Genomic DNA, 13333 nt, shown 5'->3' on the forward strand with positions numbered 1-13333 from the left:
AATTGGATATCAGGAACCGCTCAGAATATGGTTCTTCACATCTGTTCAACAATATCTAATATCGCTATGGCTTAGTGGGAAAGCGCCAGGCTCATATGTTTGTGATCACCTGGAGATCCCTCGATCGAAACGAGGTGGCGATAAAGTATCTCTTTTTGCGCTTTGTCTTGGGCAAGGCTGACGGAGAACGATGGTGAGTGGCACTTTCTACAGAGGGTGAGTTACGAGGGGAGGATCGGGGAAACCGTGTCCGTAGCAGCGGCAAATGGACTTCTATGCATCCCAAACTCTCTCACAGTGACACGGACATCCTAGGCTAGCTGTATGTCGAGTTTCAAGTGCATAGCTTCCATTCTGAAAGAGCTGTGGCTTGACAAAGTTGCTGAACGGAGCTGCGGCATGAGGAGATGAGTGTGGCGGCGATCATCACTCCAACTTTGTCATCACGCTACCCCCGGGCGCACCATATGCCCCAATCTATCCCAACTCACTTAGTTCAGGCCAACAGAGACCCAGAATGGCGCGTCTTATAGTGTCATTCGAGCCTCCCCTGCGCCGCTTCCGGCGCGCTTACCAGACCGCAGTGAGACGATAGGCAATCCAACCACTATAAGCTTCATCGATGTCAACCGTGGCACACGACGTACACCATGTCCGAGACGCCCACTGCTCGGTCCAACATGCGATTCTTGGGTTCAAGTCGACACGTCCAACGTGCAGTGTCAGGCACGGATCACTGCAGCCAGCCGAGTGGGCTCAGCGCTGGATTTTTGGCCCACGATTTGCTCCACATTACCTGTTCTACTTCTTGTTATCGTCTAACGCGAGAACTAACATTGCCTATGTTGTACTTCCAGGAGAACTCCAACCACAGACGGCCTCACACTAGTCCGCCGGCCGCCGACTAAGTGTGATGACAAGAGGTGCGTTTCTGTGAATCGGTAGGTTCCCGAATCCCGGTCGGGTATGAAGTGTTGCCAGTTCCGCGACCGCGAGTTCCGTGGTGTCCGCCGTGGTCGGCGATGCCCGACTTAAGAACCCACGCGTCACTTCCCCAGTGGGCCCCATCTTGCCATCTCCCACTTGCATTCCACATCATCCACGACTAAACATCTTCAATATGGGCAAAGCATACGGTGGGCGGTTTGCTACATGAGAGTTGAGGCTCCGCGCTAACGTGTTCAGTCATTGGTGTCGGCTCGACCAAGTTTGACAAGCCTCGCGGCCTTCGTGACTACCCCGAGCTCGGTCTCGAGGCCGCCGTCAAGGCTCTGCAGGATGCGGGCGTCACCTACGACGCCATTGAGACTGCTGCGTGCGGCTACGTCTACGGCGACTCGACCTGTGGCCAGCGTGTGCTGTACCAGCTCGGCATGACCGGCATCCCTATCATCAACGTCAACAACAACTGCTCGACGGGATCGTCGGCATTTGTGACTGCCGTCAATTCGATTCTTGCCGGCCAGGCCGAGTGTGCTCTCGCTCTCGGCTTTGAGAAGATGAACCCCGGATCGCTCTCGAGCCCTTGGAAGGACCGTGAGGGCCCCATCAACGGCACCAACAAGCAGATGGTCGAGATTGAGGCCAGCAAGCAGTACCCAACCAAGGAGTTTGGTCCGGGTGCCGGCCAGATCTTCGCCGCCGCTGGTCTCGAGTACGGGGAGAAGTATGGAGCAAAGCCCATCCACATGGCCAAGATTTCGGCCAAGAACCACGCCCACAGTGCCAAGAACCCGTACTCGCAGTTCACCTTTGTGCCCACGCCCGAGGAGGTTCTTAACGCTCGCAAGATTACTCGCGACCTTACCCTCCCTATGTGCTCGCCCACTTCGGACGGCGGTGCCGCTGCGGTTGTTGCCAGTGAGGCGTTTGTCAAGAAGCACAACCTTCAGGACCGCGCCATCGAGGTTGCCGGTTTCGGTGTCGCCACCGACTCGTCCCAGCTGTACGAGGCTCACTCGCGCATCGAGCTTGCTGGTGCCGACATGACCCGTCGCGCCTCGAAGATTGCCTACAAGCAGGCTGGTGTGAGCCCGCAGGACATCCAGGTCGTCGAGCTTCACGACTGCTTCGCTCCCAACGAGCTCATCACCTACGACGGCCTTGGCCTCTGCCCGCCAGGCCAGGCCCACCTCCTCGTCGACGCCGGCGACAACACGTACGGCGGCAAGTATGTCGTCAACCCTTCGGGCGGTCTCGAGTCCAAGGGACACCCTCTGGGCGCCACCGGTCTCGGCATGATCTTCTACCTCACCCTCCAGCTCCGTAACGAGGCTGGCAAGATGCAAGTCCCCAACGTCAAGAACGCCATGGCCCACAACCTCGGTCTCGGCGGCAGTGCCGTTGTCACCATCCTCCGCCGTCCGGCCTTTTACAAGAAGGGCACCAGTGCCACGGACCGTTTCGGCTACAACCCTGCTCTCGAGTGCCGCAGGATCACCGACGGCGACCTCGCAAAGGTCCGCGCCAAGGAGTTCTCGGACTACGTCAAGCCCTCGATCGCTCGTCTTTAAGTGTGGGATATAAAACGTCAGATGCCCCGAGAGTGTGGGGGTTTCTCGGAGAGGTGTTGTGTATTGTCTGAAGCAATGAACCTGGTTTTGTGGATCGGTTGTCATGGTCAATGAACCTGGTTTTGTGGATCAGTTGTCATGGTCAATTGCACACGCGATCCATTGCGTAAACGTTGCATCTCCATTCTTTAGTCCCTGCGTTGAAGCAAGAATTAAGTTTACGCTTGCTGCTGTTAAAAGCTCTGAGCGGCCTCGTGGGTTAAACGACGGCAAGGAGGCTACGGTGGCTCCGAAGCCTCGCGGCAAGACCGCTCGCGGCTCCAAGGATGATCACCGCACCGCTGAACGCTCCGGCAAGGCGATAGCCTTGTTCACCAGGGTACTGCGCGATGAGTGCACCATTGATAGGTGGCCCGGCGAGGGTCACAAAGCCGACCAAGGCCCAGAGAAGGCCGATCCGGTGACCGATGGCGCTCACGTGCGAGATTTGGGCAACACAAGTGGAGACAACCGCAATGTAGACGCCTGCGACAAAGCCATACATGACGCAAAAGGCGAGGATGGCCGGGAGCGTGTGGGCGGGGATCCAGAAGGCGAGGAGAAGAGTGCCGGTAAGAACGGCCGATACGACGAGGACATTGAATCGACCAACCTTGTCCCCGATGCCACCCAAGAGACGGCCAATGGTCGAGCCGGCGTTGATAAGAGACACCGTGTATCCGGTGATCGTCGCCGAGCTCATGCTTTCGGCCCTCGTTGTAGAGTAGAAGAACGGGGTGAAAAGGCCCAAGAAAGTGAAGGCAGCACAAAGAGCCAGTAGGGTGTACTGCGCCTCCTTGAACGGGTGGAAGGTGGTCGACAGCGGCGCAGGAGTCTTGCGTGGCAGGCGAGTTCGGATGAGCATGTTGGCAGTAACAAGCAGCACGAGGGAGATAAACCCAACTACCCGCAAGGCCCATGCAAAGCCGATAGTGTCGAACATCTGCTTGAGTGCGACCGGCCAGAGTGTGCCTCCCAGTCCAGAGCCCGCAATCGCAAAGGACATGGCAAACGCACGGCGGTGGTGGAACCACTGCCCTGGTACTGCGCTTGAGGGGTGGAACGTGAGACTTGTGCCGATACCAAAGAGGACACCATGGGCCAGCATGACTTGATAAAACTCGGTGCAGACTACTGTCAGCAAAGGACACAAGCGCCACTTACTTGATGTGAGCATCAAGCCCAACACGAGGAGAATCGATCCAGGGATAAGAAGGACATGTGCGCCGTAAGCGTCGAAGAGTCTACCGATAAAGAGTCCCTGGGGGTGTCAACTTGTTCGTTAGGAGGGTGAGCCCGTAATAACTCTCGTTACAGGGCGAGGATGAACCCCCCCGCCCTCATCGCTCACAGGCGGCTTACCTGATATGGTTAACCACTACTCCAGCCACTTCTTCCGCGAGCCTTTCTGTATAAGGTCACTGTCTCGCTTAACCGTGAGTTGGAAGCAGACTTACACCACCGAAAAGGATAAACTGCTGCACACCGCCAACCCAACTGATAGTCGAAGGGGAGAGGTGCGGAAACATGGTCTCGTAGTAAACTTGGAAGACGCCAAACGAGTTGACTGTGTCATGTGAGCGGCGATGAAGGAGATCAGCGACTTACCAAGACCAAACTGCACGAAGATGGAGAGGAAGGAGCCAAGGATAGTGAGCCACGCCTTGAGGCCCCCGTCCGGTGCCGGCTCGACCTCCTTGATGGGTTGAGGAAGGGCGTCGTCGTTGTTCTGCTTGCTTTCCTCGGACATGGTTGTGGTGGTGGTGGCGAGAGAGTGAATAAAAGAGTGACTGAGGGAGCACGTTGGGGTGGGTACCTGGGAGATGAGTCCTTTGCAGCTTTTATGTACCAGTAACGGATTTGATACGGAGGAGTCGAGAGGGCCAGCAGTTTGAACAACCACAGGTAATCAGATTAGGAATTGCCCGATGGCCGATGGCGAGTCGGCCGACACACCCCCTTGTCCTACTGCTCCCCATTCGGTAGACAAGCAACATGGTGCTACTTCGTTGCATCCAGTCTCCTGATACGAGTCGAACGTTGGTTGGGAGATAAAACACCGCTGAGGGCAAGAGCAACACCGCTGAAGCCAGTAAATGTAGGGAAGTGGGAGATTAGCGGCCGACTCCCAACCGGCCGCCGACGAGCACGCTGTGCGTCTCGTCTCGGTGTCTCCGTATAGCTGACGAGGCCGGCCGGCAGGTATATGGCTAAGGAGTGTGTCCCCTACCTCGCTCTCTCTTCTGACTAGTTTTGCGCCATGCGCGGCTGATGACCAACGCGGACGCGGGTAACATTTCGCACCGATTTTCATTCCATTTTGCGCCATTATTGTGCGGCCGATGGGCAAGCTTTGGATGTAGCTTTGCGCTATTGCGGAGCCAATGGCCCACCTGCAACAATACTGCTTAGCTGGCTTTGAGTGCCACTGGGCGGCCGAAGGGTCACTGTGGCATCATCTCAGCGGCCGCGAGGCCTCATTTGGGCTCCATGAGCCGGCCAAAGCAACCGCCAGCAGCGGCAAGGCGGTGGAATTTGAAGACCACTTTGACACACGCAATCTCCTGATCAACTCTCTCCCTTCTCACAAGCACAAGGAGTTCATGCGTCTTTCTACTTTTGCGCTGATGCACAGAGTCGGTGGATCCAACTGCGGCACCTTCTGCATGCCGGCGGCACTGGCGCCGGACCTGGTTCGGTGAATAGTCGGATATTCGGCAACCAGCGGCCGTCAAGATCCCGTGACGCGTTGATCTCGCTGCCCACCTGTCGCCGGCAGCTCGCTCGGCTTCTCGGTCGTCTGTTACGAGCGCTGCACGTCTGGGACACGGTGCACTCGCCTGGCGTGCGCTGCGCAGGCGTGAGAGGATATGGCCCAGTCGGGCAGGCGACGGTGAGTGCGGTGTAGCGGCCGCCCTCGGCTCACATTTGTGTGTACGCCGGTCGTGCTGGCACGTTTAAGACCATCGCCCAACGCCCAACGCGACCTCTATACCACCCACTTTCTCACCAACGCGTACACCACACCATGTCCGTCCCGGTCAAAGCTCCCTTCCGCGCCGAGCACCTCGGGTCCCTCCTGCGTCCTAAGGAGCTTCTCGTCGCTCGCGAGGAGTTTGAGAATGGCAAGATGAGCGAGGCGCAGCTCGACCCCATTTCGGACAAGGCTGTCGCCGAGGCTGTCAAGATGCAGGCCGACCTTGGGTTCCATGCCTGCACTGACGGCGAGTACCGGTATGTCGTGCGCAGCTCACAAGGGAGAAGTATGTGCACAACAAGCTAATGCGTCGGGCAGGCGTGGAATGTTCTGGGGCACGTTCTTTGAGGAGCTGGATGGTTGTGAGTCTTCTCGAGCGGTCTGGCAGGCACCTCTCAGCCATGTAACTCCCTGACACTCGCAGTCAAGGAGATTGACAACGCCCATGTCTCCATGTTCCGCGACTACGTCCCGGACGTGTCCGTCTTTCACGAGATGGGCGGCTGGGGATGGACGTGTATCTGTGACGGCAAGATCAAGCACACTGGCAAGTCGAGCCTGATCAAGGAGTGGAGCTACACGCGCGACCAGGCGGCCAAGAATGGACGCGAGGCCAAGCTCACCATGATCTCGCCCGTCTGGTACCACCTGCGGTTCAAGGAGGGTAACGCGTACCCTGCCGACGTCTACTCGAGCGACAAGGAGTACTTTGCCGACATTGCCGCGGCGTACCGTGCCGAGCTGGACATTCTGTACGACGCTGGCGTGCGTAACATCCAGATTGACGACCCAAACTTTGCCTGTGAGGAAGGACAGATACCACCGTGTTCGTCCACAAAGCTGACCGTTTCCAGACTTCTGCTCGCAGGCCATGATCGACGGGTGGGCCGCCGACAAGGACAACAAGACCACCCTCGACGAGCTCCTCGACACGTACATTGCGCACTACAACGACTGCTTCAGCTCGCACGCCGACAAGATCCATTTCGGTCTCCATATCTGTCGTGGCAACTTTAAGGGCTCGCGCCACTTCAGCGAGGGCGGCTACGACCGCATCGCCACGTTGCTGTTCCAGAAACTGTGCTTCCACACCTACTACCTCGAGTACGACACTGAGCGCGCCGGCGGGTTCGAGCCGCTCCAGCAGTTGCCGGCGCACAAGCGGGTTGTGCTGGGCGTGGTATCGTCAAAGTTCAACACCATGGAGGACAAGGACGCCATGGTCAAGCGCGTCCGCGAGGCCGCCCAGCACATGGCCAAGGGCTCGGGGGAGACCCCCGACCAGGCGCTGCAGCGTCTCTCGGTCTCGCCCCAGTGTGGGTTTGCGAGCCACGAGGAGGGCAATGCCATCACTTGGGACGGTATGGTGGACAAGCTCAAACTTGTGCGTGCCATTGCCGATGATATTTGGAAGGCAGAGCCATAAGAACGCGCAGTGTGATTGAAATGCATGCTGCTGTTGGAAGAACCTACATATCTTGCAAGGTTATGCATCAATCAAATGTCGAGGGGATGCATTCGGATTTGCAGCATGAGCAGACGCAACTCTCAGTATCCACCGCCCACGCAAACTGGCAGTCCCAACAAAGTGGAGCATGTGTACGTAACTTGTGGCGGACAAAAGTGGCGGTCGTTGGACAGAAGCGACCACCATCAATTGGGGTGCGCTCGACGTCTCGGCAATGGTTGCCAATTCTCAATCGTCGCCGTTGTGGTACCCATATTCATGTGCGGGGCCAGTGGCGACTGGCTACAAAGGGGTAGTATCACTAGGGGCCGCGAACGGCCCTGCCACTCAGTGTTTTCCAACTTTTCGACACAAATTCACTGTGGTTCCACTCGCCTGTCGGTTAGTACAAGCTGTGGTTGCCAGCAGTTGCTCTTGACCATATGTACATCCCTCAAACGCCAGTATGGCTGATTCCAACTCCCCTCAAAGAGCAGCAAAACGAATTCAATCCATGTATTTACATCGACTATTAAACCAGGCTCGTCAAGGTTCGTATGTAGGAAGGTCCGTGGAGAGCAGGCACCTAGATGCACTCGCCAGAGGGAGAAAGGTGAACGCCCTTGCGGCAGCGCTTGGTGACACAGAAGCCTCCCTCACAGGCAACGCTCTTGGACGAGACGCCGGGGATGCTGGTGCAGCTGGACATGTCAGTCGGCTTCTGCAAGGATAGGTGGGTAATACTTACTCGATACCAATACTAGTCGAGGTGTTACCGTAGGTTCCGAAGCGGCAGCCGCCACAGGACTCTGTTCCAGTCAGCACCGTCTAGTCACTCATTCACTCACCAAGCTCGGTCGAGGTAGCGAGGCACTCATAGCCCAAAGCAGGGTCGGACGAAATTTGGCACGCGTCTTGACCGATGGGGCAGTAGGACTCGTCGAGGGCAAGTTCGTTACGGCGGCGAGGGAGGGCGGAGGCGGCCGCACCGGCTGAGTGGGAGTAGATGAAAACGGAGGGTGGTGTCGAGGCACAGTTGCTGGCAACGAGGCCGGTGAGTGGATCGCTTGTGCAAAGGCAGTCGTAGAGGGGGTTGAGCGGGACCGCCTCCATCACAGCGCTAATGTAAGACGCGCACATGAGGAAGCAAGCGGCCGGGCCAATGGCGGTGCCCGTGATAAAGTTGACGGGGGGTGCCAAGCTGCTGTAGCAGCCGTCCCAGTCAAAAGAGGTGGGACGGTCGAATGTCTGCAGATAAGGTCAGACATGTGTCAATGTTGGCGTACTCACGGCGTAGGAACCAGTTCCAGGAACGCATTGCTGGAAGCCGATGCCATTGGCAGGGACCTGGGAGAGGGCGGCAGGTTGGGAGTTGTGGCACCAGCAGGCACCAGAGTCCCCGTGGATGTACGCGAAGCGATAGCCATAGCAGCTGGTGGTCTGTGTAAAGTCAGCGTGTGCTCTAGGCCCGGAAAGGAACGGGGAGAAGGCAGTCAAGGGGCTCGAGGGAAGGCGGGTAGGGAAGGTGGCAAACGGTGGCAACTTACAAGGCATGTGTTTTGGTCGACAAAGCCCGCCATGAACGAGCCCACGGGAAGACCAAGTGGGCCAACACAGCCAGTGAAGGCGTACTCGGCGGCCACCGACTGGGCAAGGAGACTGATAGCGGCGAAGAGGGTTACGGCGTAACGGAGCATGGTGGGGATGTCTTGTGGTGGGGCCAAGCGGGGAGCGAGGGAGTGGTGGTCGTGAAGGATGGTGGGTGACTCAAAGGAGGTGGATGTGTGTTCGTGACAAAAAGGCGTGAGGTAAAGAGAGTGTGTGGGGGAGAGGAGGATGGATGGATGGTGGATGGGACGAGGGAGGAGAAAGGAGGGAAGAGAAAACGAATGGAATGAGAGAGAATGGGAGAATGAGAGAACGAGAATGCAAGAACATTGGGGGGCTCTGATGGTTTATATGCGCTTGAGGGGGGAGAGGGGCGCATGTGTGTGCGCACACCTGGGGATGGGTGACTGGACTCTGGGCGCGGTGGGCGATCGGGCGACGCGCGCTCTGGGCGTGGGCCGCGCGGCTGGACACAAAATAAGAAGAAAGAATAAAATTGTTATTAAAAATCACACGCCCCAAACAACAGGACAGCCGTGCTCAACAGCCGGTCCCCAGAACGTTCCCCCCCAGAGGCCAGATGGATCAGACTGGCCAAGGTTAGCCAAGCACAGCGATTCTCACGTACTATTGTGCGGCTTCACGCGCCTCGACGTCTGTGATCTGTGGTCGGTGTCACGTACCACGTCGTTGGCGGCTACCTCTTGTGGCACCCAAAAACCAACAGCCGCCAAAACCCAAGATCCGAGAGCTCCTCGTCTACCGCGGCTGTGGCTTTGATGCCCTGTATGACGCCCCCAGGATTCTTCCAGTCGTCAACATTGACGTTGCCCTGCACATCAACAGTTGTACAGTACGAGGTTCCATCTTTGTTCTGAAGAGCTACAACTAGATTAAAAACATGTTTCGCCCTCCACTCTGTACTCTGTCTGAATGGCCGAATGCCAGCGTAACCGGGTACGGTCACACAGCCGGCAGCCAACACCCATTCAAACACTCATCTGCTCCTCTCCGCACGTTGGCCGGCGACCGTGTCGGCTGCTTGACGACTGGTGCGTCAACCCACAGGAAGCTGATGCATATTGCGAACCGTATTATTACTCAGAAGCAAATCATGGTTCTCTCTAGATCTTGGGCACATCATCTCGGATCTGTCCACGCGAAATACCTGACTTTTACGGCTGCTGGCCTCTACCCTCGTGAGCTCGCGACCGCTCTCCCTTCTTGGCCAGCTCCAGGAGACGCATAAACTCGGCAGACAGACTGCCGAGCTTGTCTAGATCCTTGTCGGTCTGGACACCAGCACCGCCTCCACCACACTTCCCCCAGGCCCGTGCTAGAGCCCACATGTAACTTGGCGGGATGAGCGACCAGAGGTTGTAAGGCATGTGCAGCGGGTGTGTGGACAAGGCCTTGGTCGTGCCGCCGGCCAACTCGTCCTCGGGCCCAGCGTTCCACGCCCACGTGATGGTCTCGAGGGCAAGTGCACAGGTGGTGGGGTCGTCAGCTGCCGCACCCACCGTAAACGCCTTGATGGGGTGGACGGTGCCCAAGCGCAGCTGCTCCCGGATGTCCAGCAGGATGATACGCGTAGGCGGGTTGCAATCCCACTTTGCGAGGAAGAGGACCAGTTGCCGGAGACCCTCGAGTTCCTTGTCAAAGCTCTTGACTCGCCCGTCAATGACAAGGGCGAGGTACTGGCGGAACGTCGCTGCGCTCTCCAGCTCGGGGTCCACAAAGGTGATGGTCTTGTCTTGGTCGCCGCCGGCAGATACCAGGTCTCGGAAGACGGAGCTGTCACTGAATCAGCGAGATGTTCAAACGCAAAGGACCCAACCTAGAGCTGAGGAGGTGGAAGCTTGGCACTCGAAAGCGTACATGGTCAGCGGTGATCACGGTAAAGTCGCCCTGGGTGAACACGGGGTCGTCCTGGATCTCGTCTTCGTCCGCAAGCGGATTGCCTTTGCTGTTCATCTGGCGACCGCTTGACTCCATGTTCTGACTGCTGGTCGTGCTGGAGATAGTCATGGCTGAGAAGGATGAGGTGCGAATGGACATCGGATGGGTGGCAAGAGGGTCTGGTCCGGATGGCAGTCATGTTGATGGTGGGTGATGGCGGATTTCGATCTAAGACACAGACACACACACACATGGGAAGCAGAATCTGGGTGTCCACACACTCTGAGAAGCCAGAGCAGCATCACGTGCAGCCAAACTCCATCACGAATTCTCTGAAACGTAGAAGGAAGGCTTGTGTATAGGAATCCCCTGCAGTGAGCGCAGTGACAAGCCAACGAGGGGACATCGCAGGAGAACAGCTCTCGGGTTCACTAGCCAAACGCATGCTGCACATGTCTGTCACATGCTCCCCGGGTAGTCCACACTAGCCTGGAAGGTGTTCAAGGACGTGGTATAGTACATCCATATCATATCATCAGCTGGGTACTCCGTATATTACAGCACGGCTGTGGATGAGTCAGGACCGCCGCACTCGAAGAAGCCAATAAGAAAACACAGCGTCACTCACGAGAGGGTCTTCCTGGGATACCAATTCACACATTGAAGAGTGAACCGGCTCACTTCTTCGCGATGGCGAGCAGCTTGGAGAACTTGGTGCCTTCCACAAAACCGACGTTGTTCTGACCCGTGCGCGCTCGAGTGGGATCCCATGAACGAGTGAGAGCCCACCAATACGCCGTAGGAGTGTCACTCATGTGCGTGTATGGCGCCTTGGACGGATCGAGTGTAAAGCCTGTGACAAAGATCTTCTTTTCGTCAAGCTCATCGGTGGGAGCGGTTGTCCAAGTGTCGTGCTGGAATGTCAAAAGACAGAGGTCTTCGTTGTCGACAACGGCGCCGATGACGAACACTGCCAACGCGGACACGGTGCGCGCTAAGAGCCGCCTCTCGACGTCGACCAGCAGTTTTCCGAGCGCAGCCTTGGATTCATACTTCATGAGCAGACGACAGAGGTCGCTGACGCCAGTGAGGTCGCGGCCGACGTTGGGAAGGCGGCCCTCGGTGACAAAGTCGAGGAAGAGTTGGATCGTGCTTGCATTCTCGAAACATGGGTCCGACAACGACACGGTGCGCCGCTCGCCAGGGTTTGTCACGCTTGAGACGTCGCGGAATGGTGCACTGCTGGTCAGTGTTGCTCTCCATGTTCCTCGATAGCTTCGGGCTGGACGCACAGGTGGTACAGGACTAGAATGGCCGGGACATGAAAGACCACCACCCTGTCAGAGGACTGGAGAGCGAAGTCGCCTTGGCTCCAACGGCTGTGAAATTTGGCGTGCTCAATGCCACTGCACTCGAGAGAGTCTCCATGGAAGGGTCGCCATAGCAGGAGGCATTCTGAATGAAGTGTGGGTATTGAGTGACGGGTTGTTGGAGAGGGAAGAGGGGAAGAGACGCGTCCACCGTCATCAATCCCTGTCCGCCTTGAAGTACCTGAAGGTGCCCCGCAGCTTGGAAGCACGTGCGATGCTTCTACCAGTCTCTCTGCACTTCTCTCTGCAATCTCTGTAGGTCTTTGCAGCTGTCTGCAGCTCTCTGGATCTCTGCACTTCTGCCCGGCGGGCCATGTCAACGCTGCCCGAAACGGCGCGTCCAGCGCCCAGCGCCATCCCGTGGACGTGGCTGGCGCGGTGGTGGCAAATATACTCCCGCGCCGGCCCAGTGTTTCTCTGCATCTGTATGCTCTGTATGCTGCCATCTAAGCGCAGTAGTGCCTCCCACAATAGACCTCTCAGTACGTATGCCTAAACCATTCCGTCGTCTGCAGAAGCGACCACAGGAGGTGACAGACTGGCTGTGGTAGCGGCATGCAGGAGATGCAAGGCCAGCGGCCAGCGGCCAGCGATGAAACGGCGTAGAGGCGTTTCAAATGTCCCGCACCGGTTTACCCTTTTTTTGTTGACTCTGTGTCTGCAGCTTGCCACTCGGCAAAGTTGCAAGTGTATGATGCCCCGATTCTATGACTTTGACGGCCCGTTTCTTGACTGTAGGCGTCGATGACAGCCATATTCAAAAGCTCGTCTTGGACTGGGCTTGGGGAGAAAGACGGGGGGGCTCGAGAGCGCGGTCCATTGAGCGACGTGGGGGTGGCGGTGGCCGCTCCAATCGGCAATGACGCACCCCGGCGCCTCCACGTCTGTTGAACTGGCACGAGCTACCAGCGGCATTCAGATACCTAATGCCAGCGTTGCCACCAGCATCATGGAGCAGGAATGCAAACCCCCTAAAGTGCTCAACCTAACACGAACAAGGTATTGTAAGTACACCCGTCGCTCGGCAAATTGACCACACATTTTGAGGCCCTTCTGAATATCAAGGTTGTTTACGTGCCCAGCAGGGCAGCTGTGCAAGGACATGCATACGTCTGTACAGTCTTCTTCCTCTGACCATTTACTCTGTGATGCTAATGTTTCTCGAATCGGGGGGGGGGGGGGGGGGGGGGGGGGGTTGTTCCTCAATATGGGGGACACTGGGCAGACTTGGCAGGCCACCGGACGCGCCGGGGTGTACCAAAACAGGGCAACATGGAGCGCGTAGCTTCCGCGTACCGCGTCTTCTTGGCTCTTGGCACCGATCCATTCCCTACCGCCCGGCATTCACGTTGCTCACCTCTTCTGCCTACTGAACCCCCAGCGCCCAGCATTGAGGCTTGCATCCCCTTGCTCGTCACGGTGTACTGCGCTGTGTGCCGAGCATCCCAAACATGCGGATACGAGGCGCGTTGTACCAGTC

The 13333-nt window shown here is 57.4% G+C and overlaps 6 protein-coding genes and 1 non-coding gene across 7 annotated transcripts; 3 read left to right on the plus strand and 4 right to left on the minus strand.

The window, feature by feature from the left end:
- The first annotated feature begins 60 nt into the window (after positions 1 to 60).
- EHS24_005854 lies at positions 61 to 143 on the plus strand. The gene has a single exon. It is a non-coding gene; the product is annotated as a tRNA-Met (tRNA).
- Positions 144 to 1120: 977 nt separating this feature from the next.
- EHS24_005855 (uncharacterized protein) lies at positions 1121 to 2513 on the plus strand (the record flags this gene model as incomplete). The annotated part of the gene is made up of 2 exons (XM_028621331.1): positions 1121 to 1136; positions 1186 to 2513. The coding sequence occupies 2 exons, from the start codon at positions 1121 to 1123 to the stop codon at positions 2511 to 2513; spliced, it is 1344 nt and encodes a 447-aa protein (XP_028477783.1).
- Positions 2514 to 2772: 259 nt separating this feature from the next.
- EHS24_005856 (uncharacterized protein) lies at positions 2773 to 4302 on the minus strand (the record flags this gene model as incomplete). The annotated part of the gene is made up of 4 exons (XM_028621332.1): positions 2773 to 3683; positions 3717 to 3813; positions 4010 to 4119; positions 4161 to 4302. The coding sequence occupies 4 exons, from the start codon at positions 4300 to 4302 to the stop codon at positions 2773 to 2775; spliced, it is 1260 nt and encodes a 419-aa protein (XP_028477784.1).
- Positions 4303 to 5580: 1278 nt separating this feature from the next.
- On the plus strand, positions 5581 to 6955 carry EHS24_005857 (uncharacterized protein; the record flags this gene model as incomplete). Its single annotated transcript, XM_028621333.1, has 4 exons — positions 5581 to 5786; positions 5848 to 5891; positions 5954 to 6331; positions 6384 to 6955. 4 exons carry the CDS (start codon positions 5581 to 5583, stop codon positions 6953 to 6955), a joined length of 1200 nt encoding a protein of 399 aa, XP_028477785.1.
- Positions 6956 to 7562: 607 nt separating this feature from the next.
- Positions 7563 to 8673, minus strand: EHS24_005858 (uncharacterized protein; the record flags this gene model as incomplete). Its single annotated transcript, XM_028621334.1, has 5 exons — positions 7563 to 7677; positions 7725 to 7785; positions 7825 to 8224; positions 8267 to 8416; positions 8524 to 8673. The coding sequence occupies 5 exons, from the start codon at positions 8671 to 8673 to the stop codon at positions 7563 to 7565; spliced, it is 876 nt and encodes a 291-aa protein (XP_028477786.1).
- A 1086-nt stretch (positions 8674 to 9759) lies between these two features.
- On the minus strand, positions 9760 to 10642 carry EHS24_005859 (uncharacterized protein; the record flags this gene model as incomplete). The annotated part of the gene is made up of 2 exons (XM_028621335.1): positions 9760 to 10378; positions 10422 to 10642. The coding sequence occupies 2 exons, from the start codon at positions 10640 to 10642 to the stop codon at positions 9760 to 9762; spliced, it is 840 nt and encodes a 279-aa protein (XP_028477787.1).
- A 518-nt stretch (positions 10643 to 11160) lies between these two features.
- EHS24_005860 (uncharacterized protein) lies at positions 11161 to 11937 on the minus strand (the record flags this gene model as incomplete). The annotated part of the gene is made up of 2 exons (XM_028621336.1): positions 11161 to 11820; positions 11896 to 11937. The coding sequence occupies 2 exons, from the start codon at positions 11935 to 11937 to the stop codon at positions 11161 to 11163; spliced, it is 702 nt and encodes a 233-aa protein (XP_028477788.1).
- Between the last annotated feature and the right edge of the window lie 1396 nt (positions 11938 to 13333).

Source organism: Apiotrichum porosum (assembly GCF_003942205.1).
Source record: "Apiotrichum porosum strain DSM 27194 chromosome Unknown scaffold_3, whole genome shotgun sequence".
In the NCBI taxonomy this organism is placed as follows: domain Eukaryota; kingdom Fungi; phylum Basidiomycota; class Tremellomycetes; order Trichosporonales; family Trichosporonaceae; genus Apiotrichum; species Apiotrichum porosum.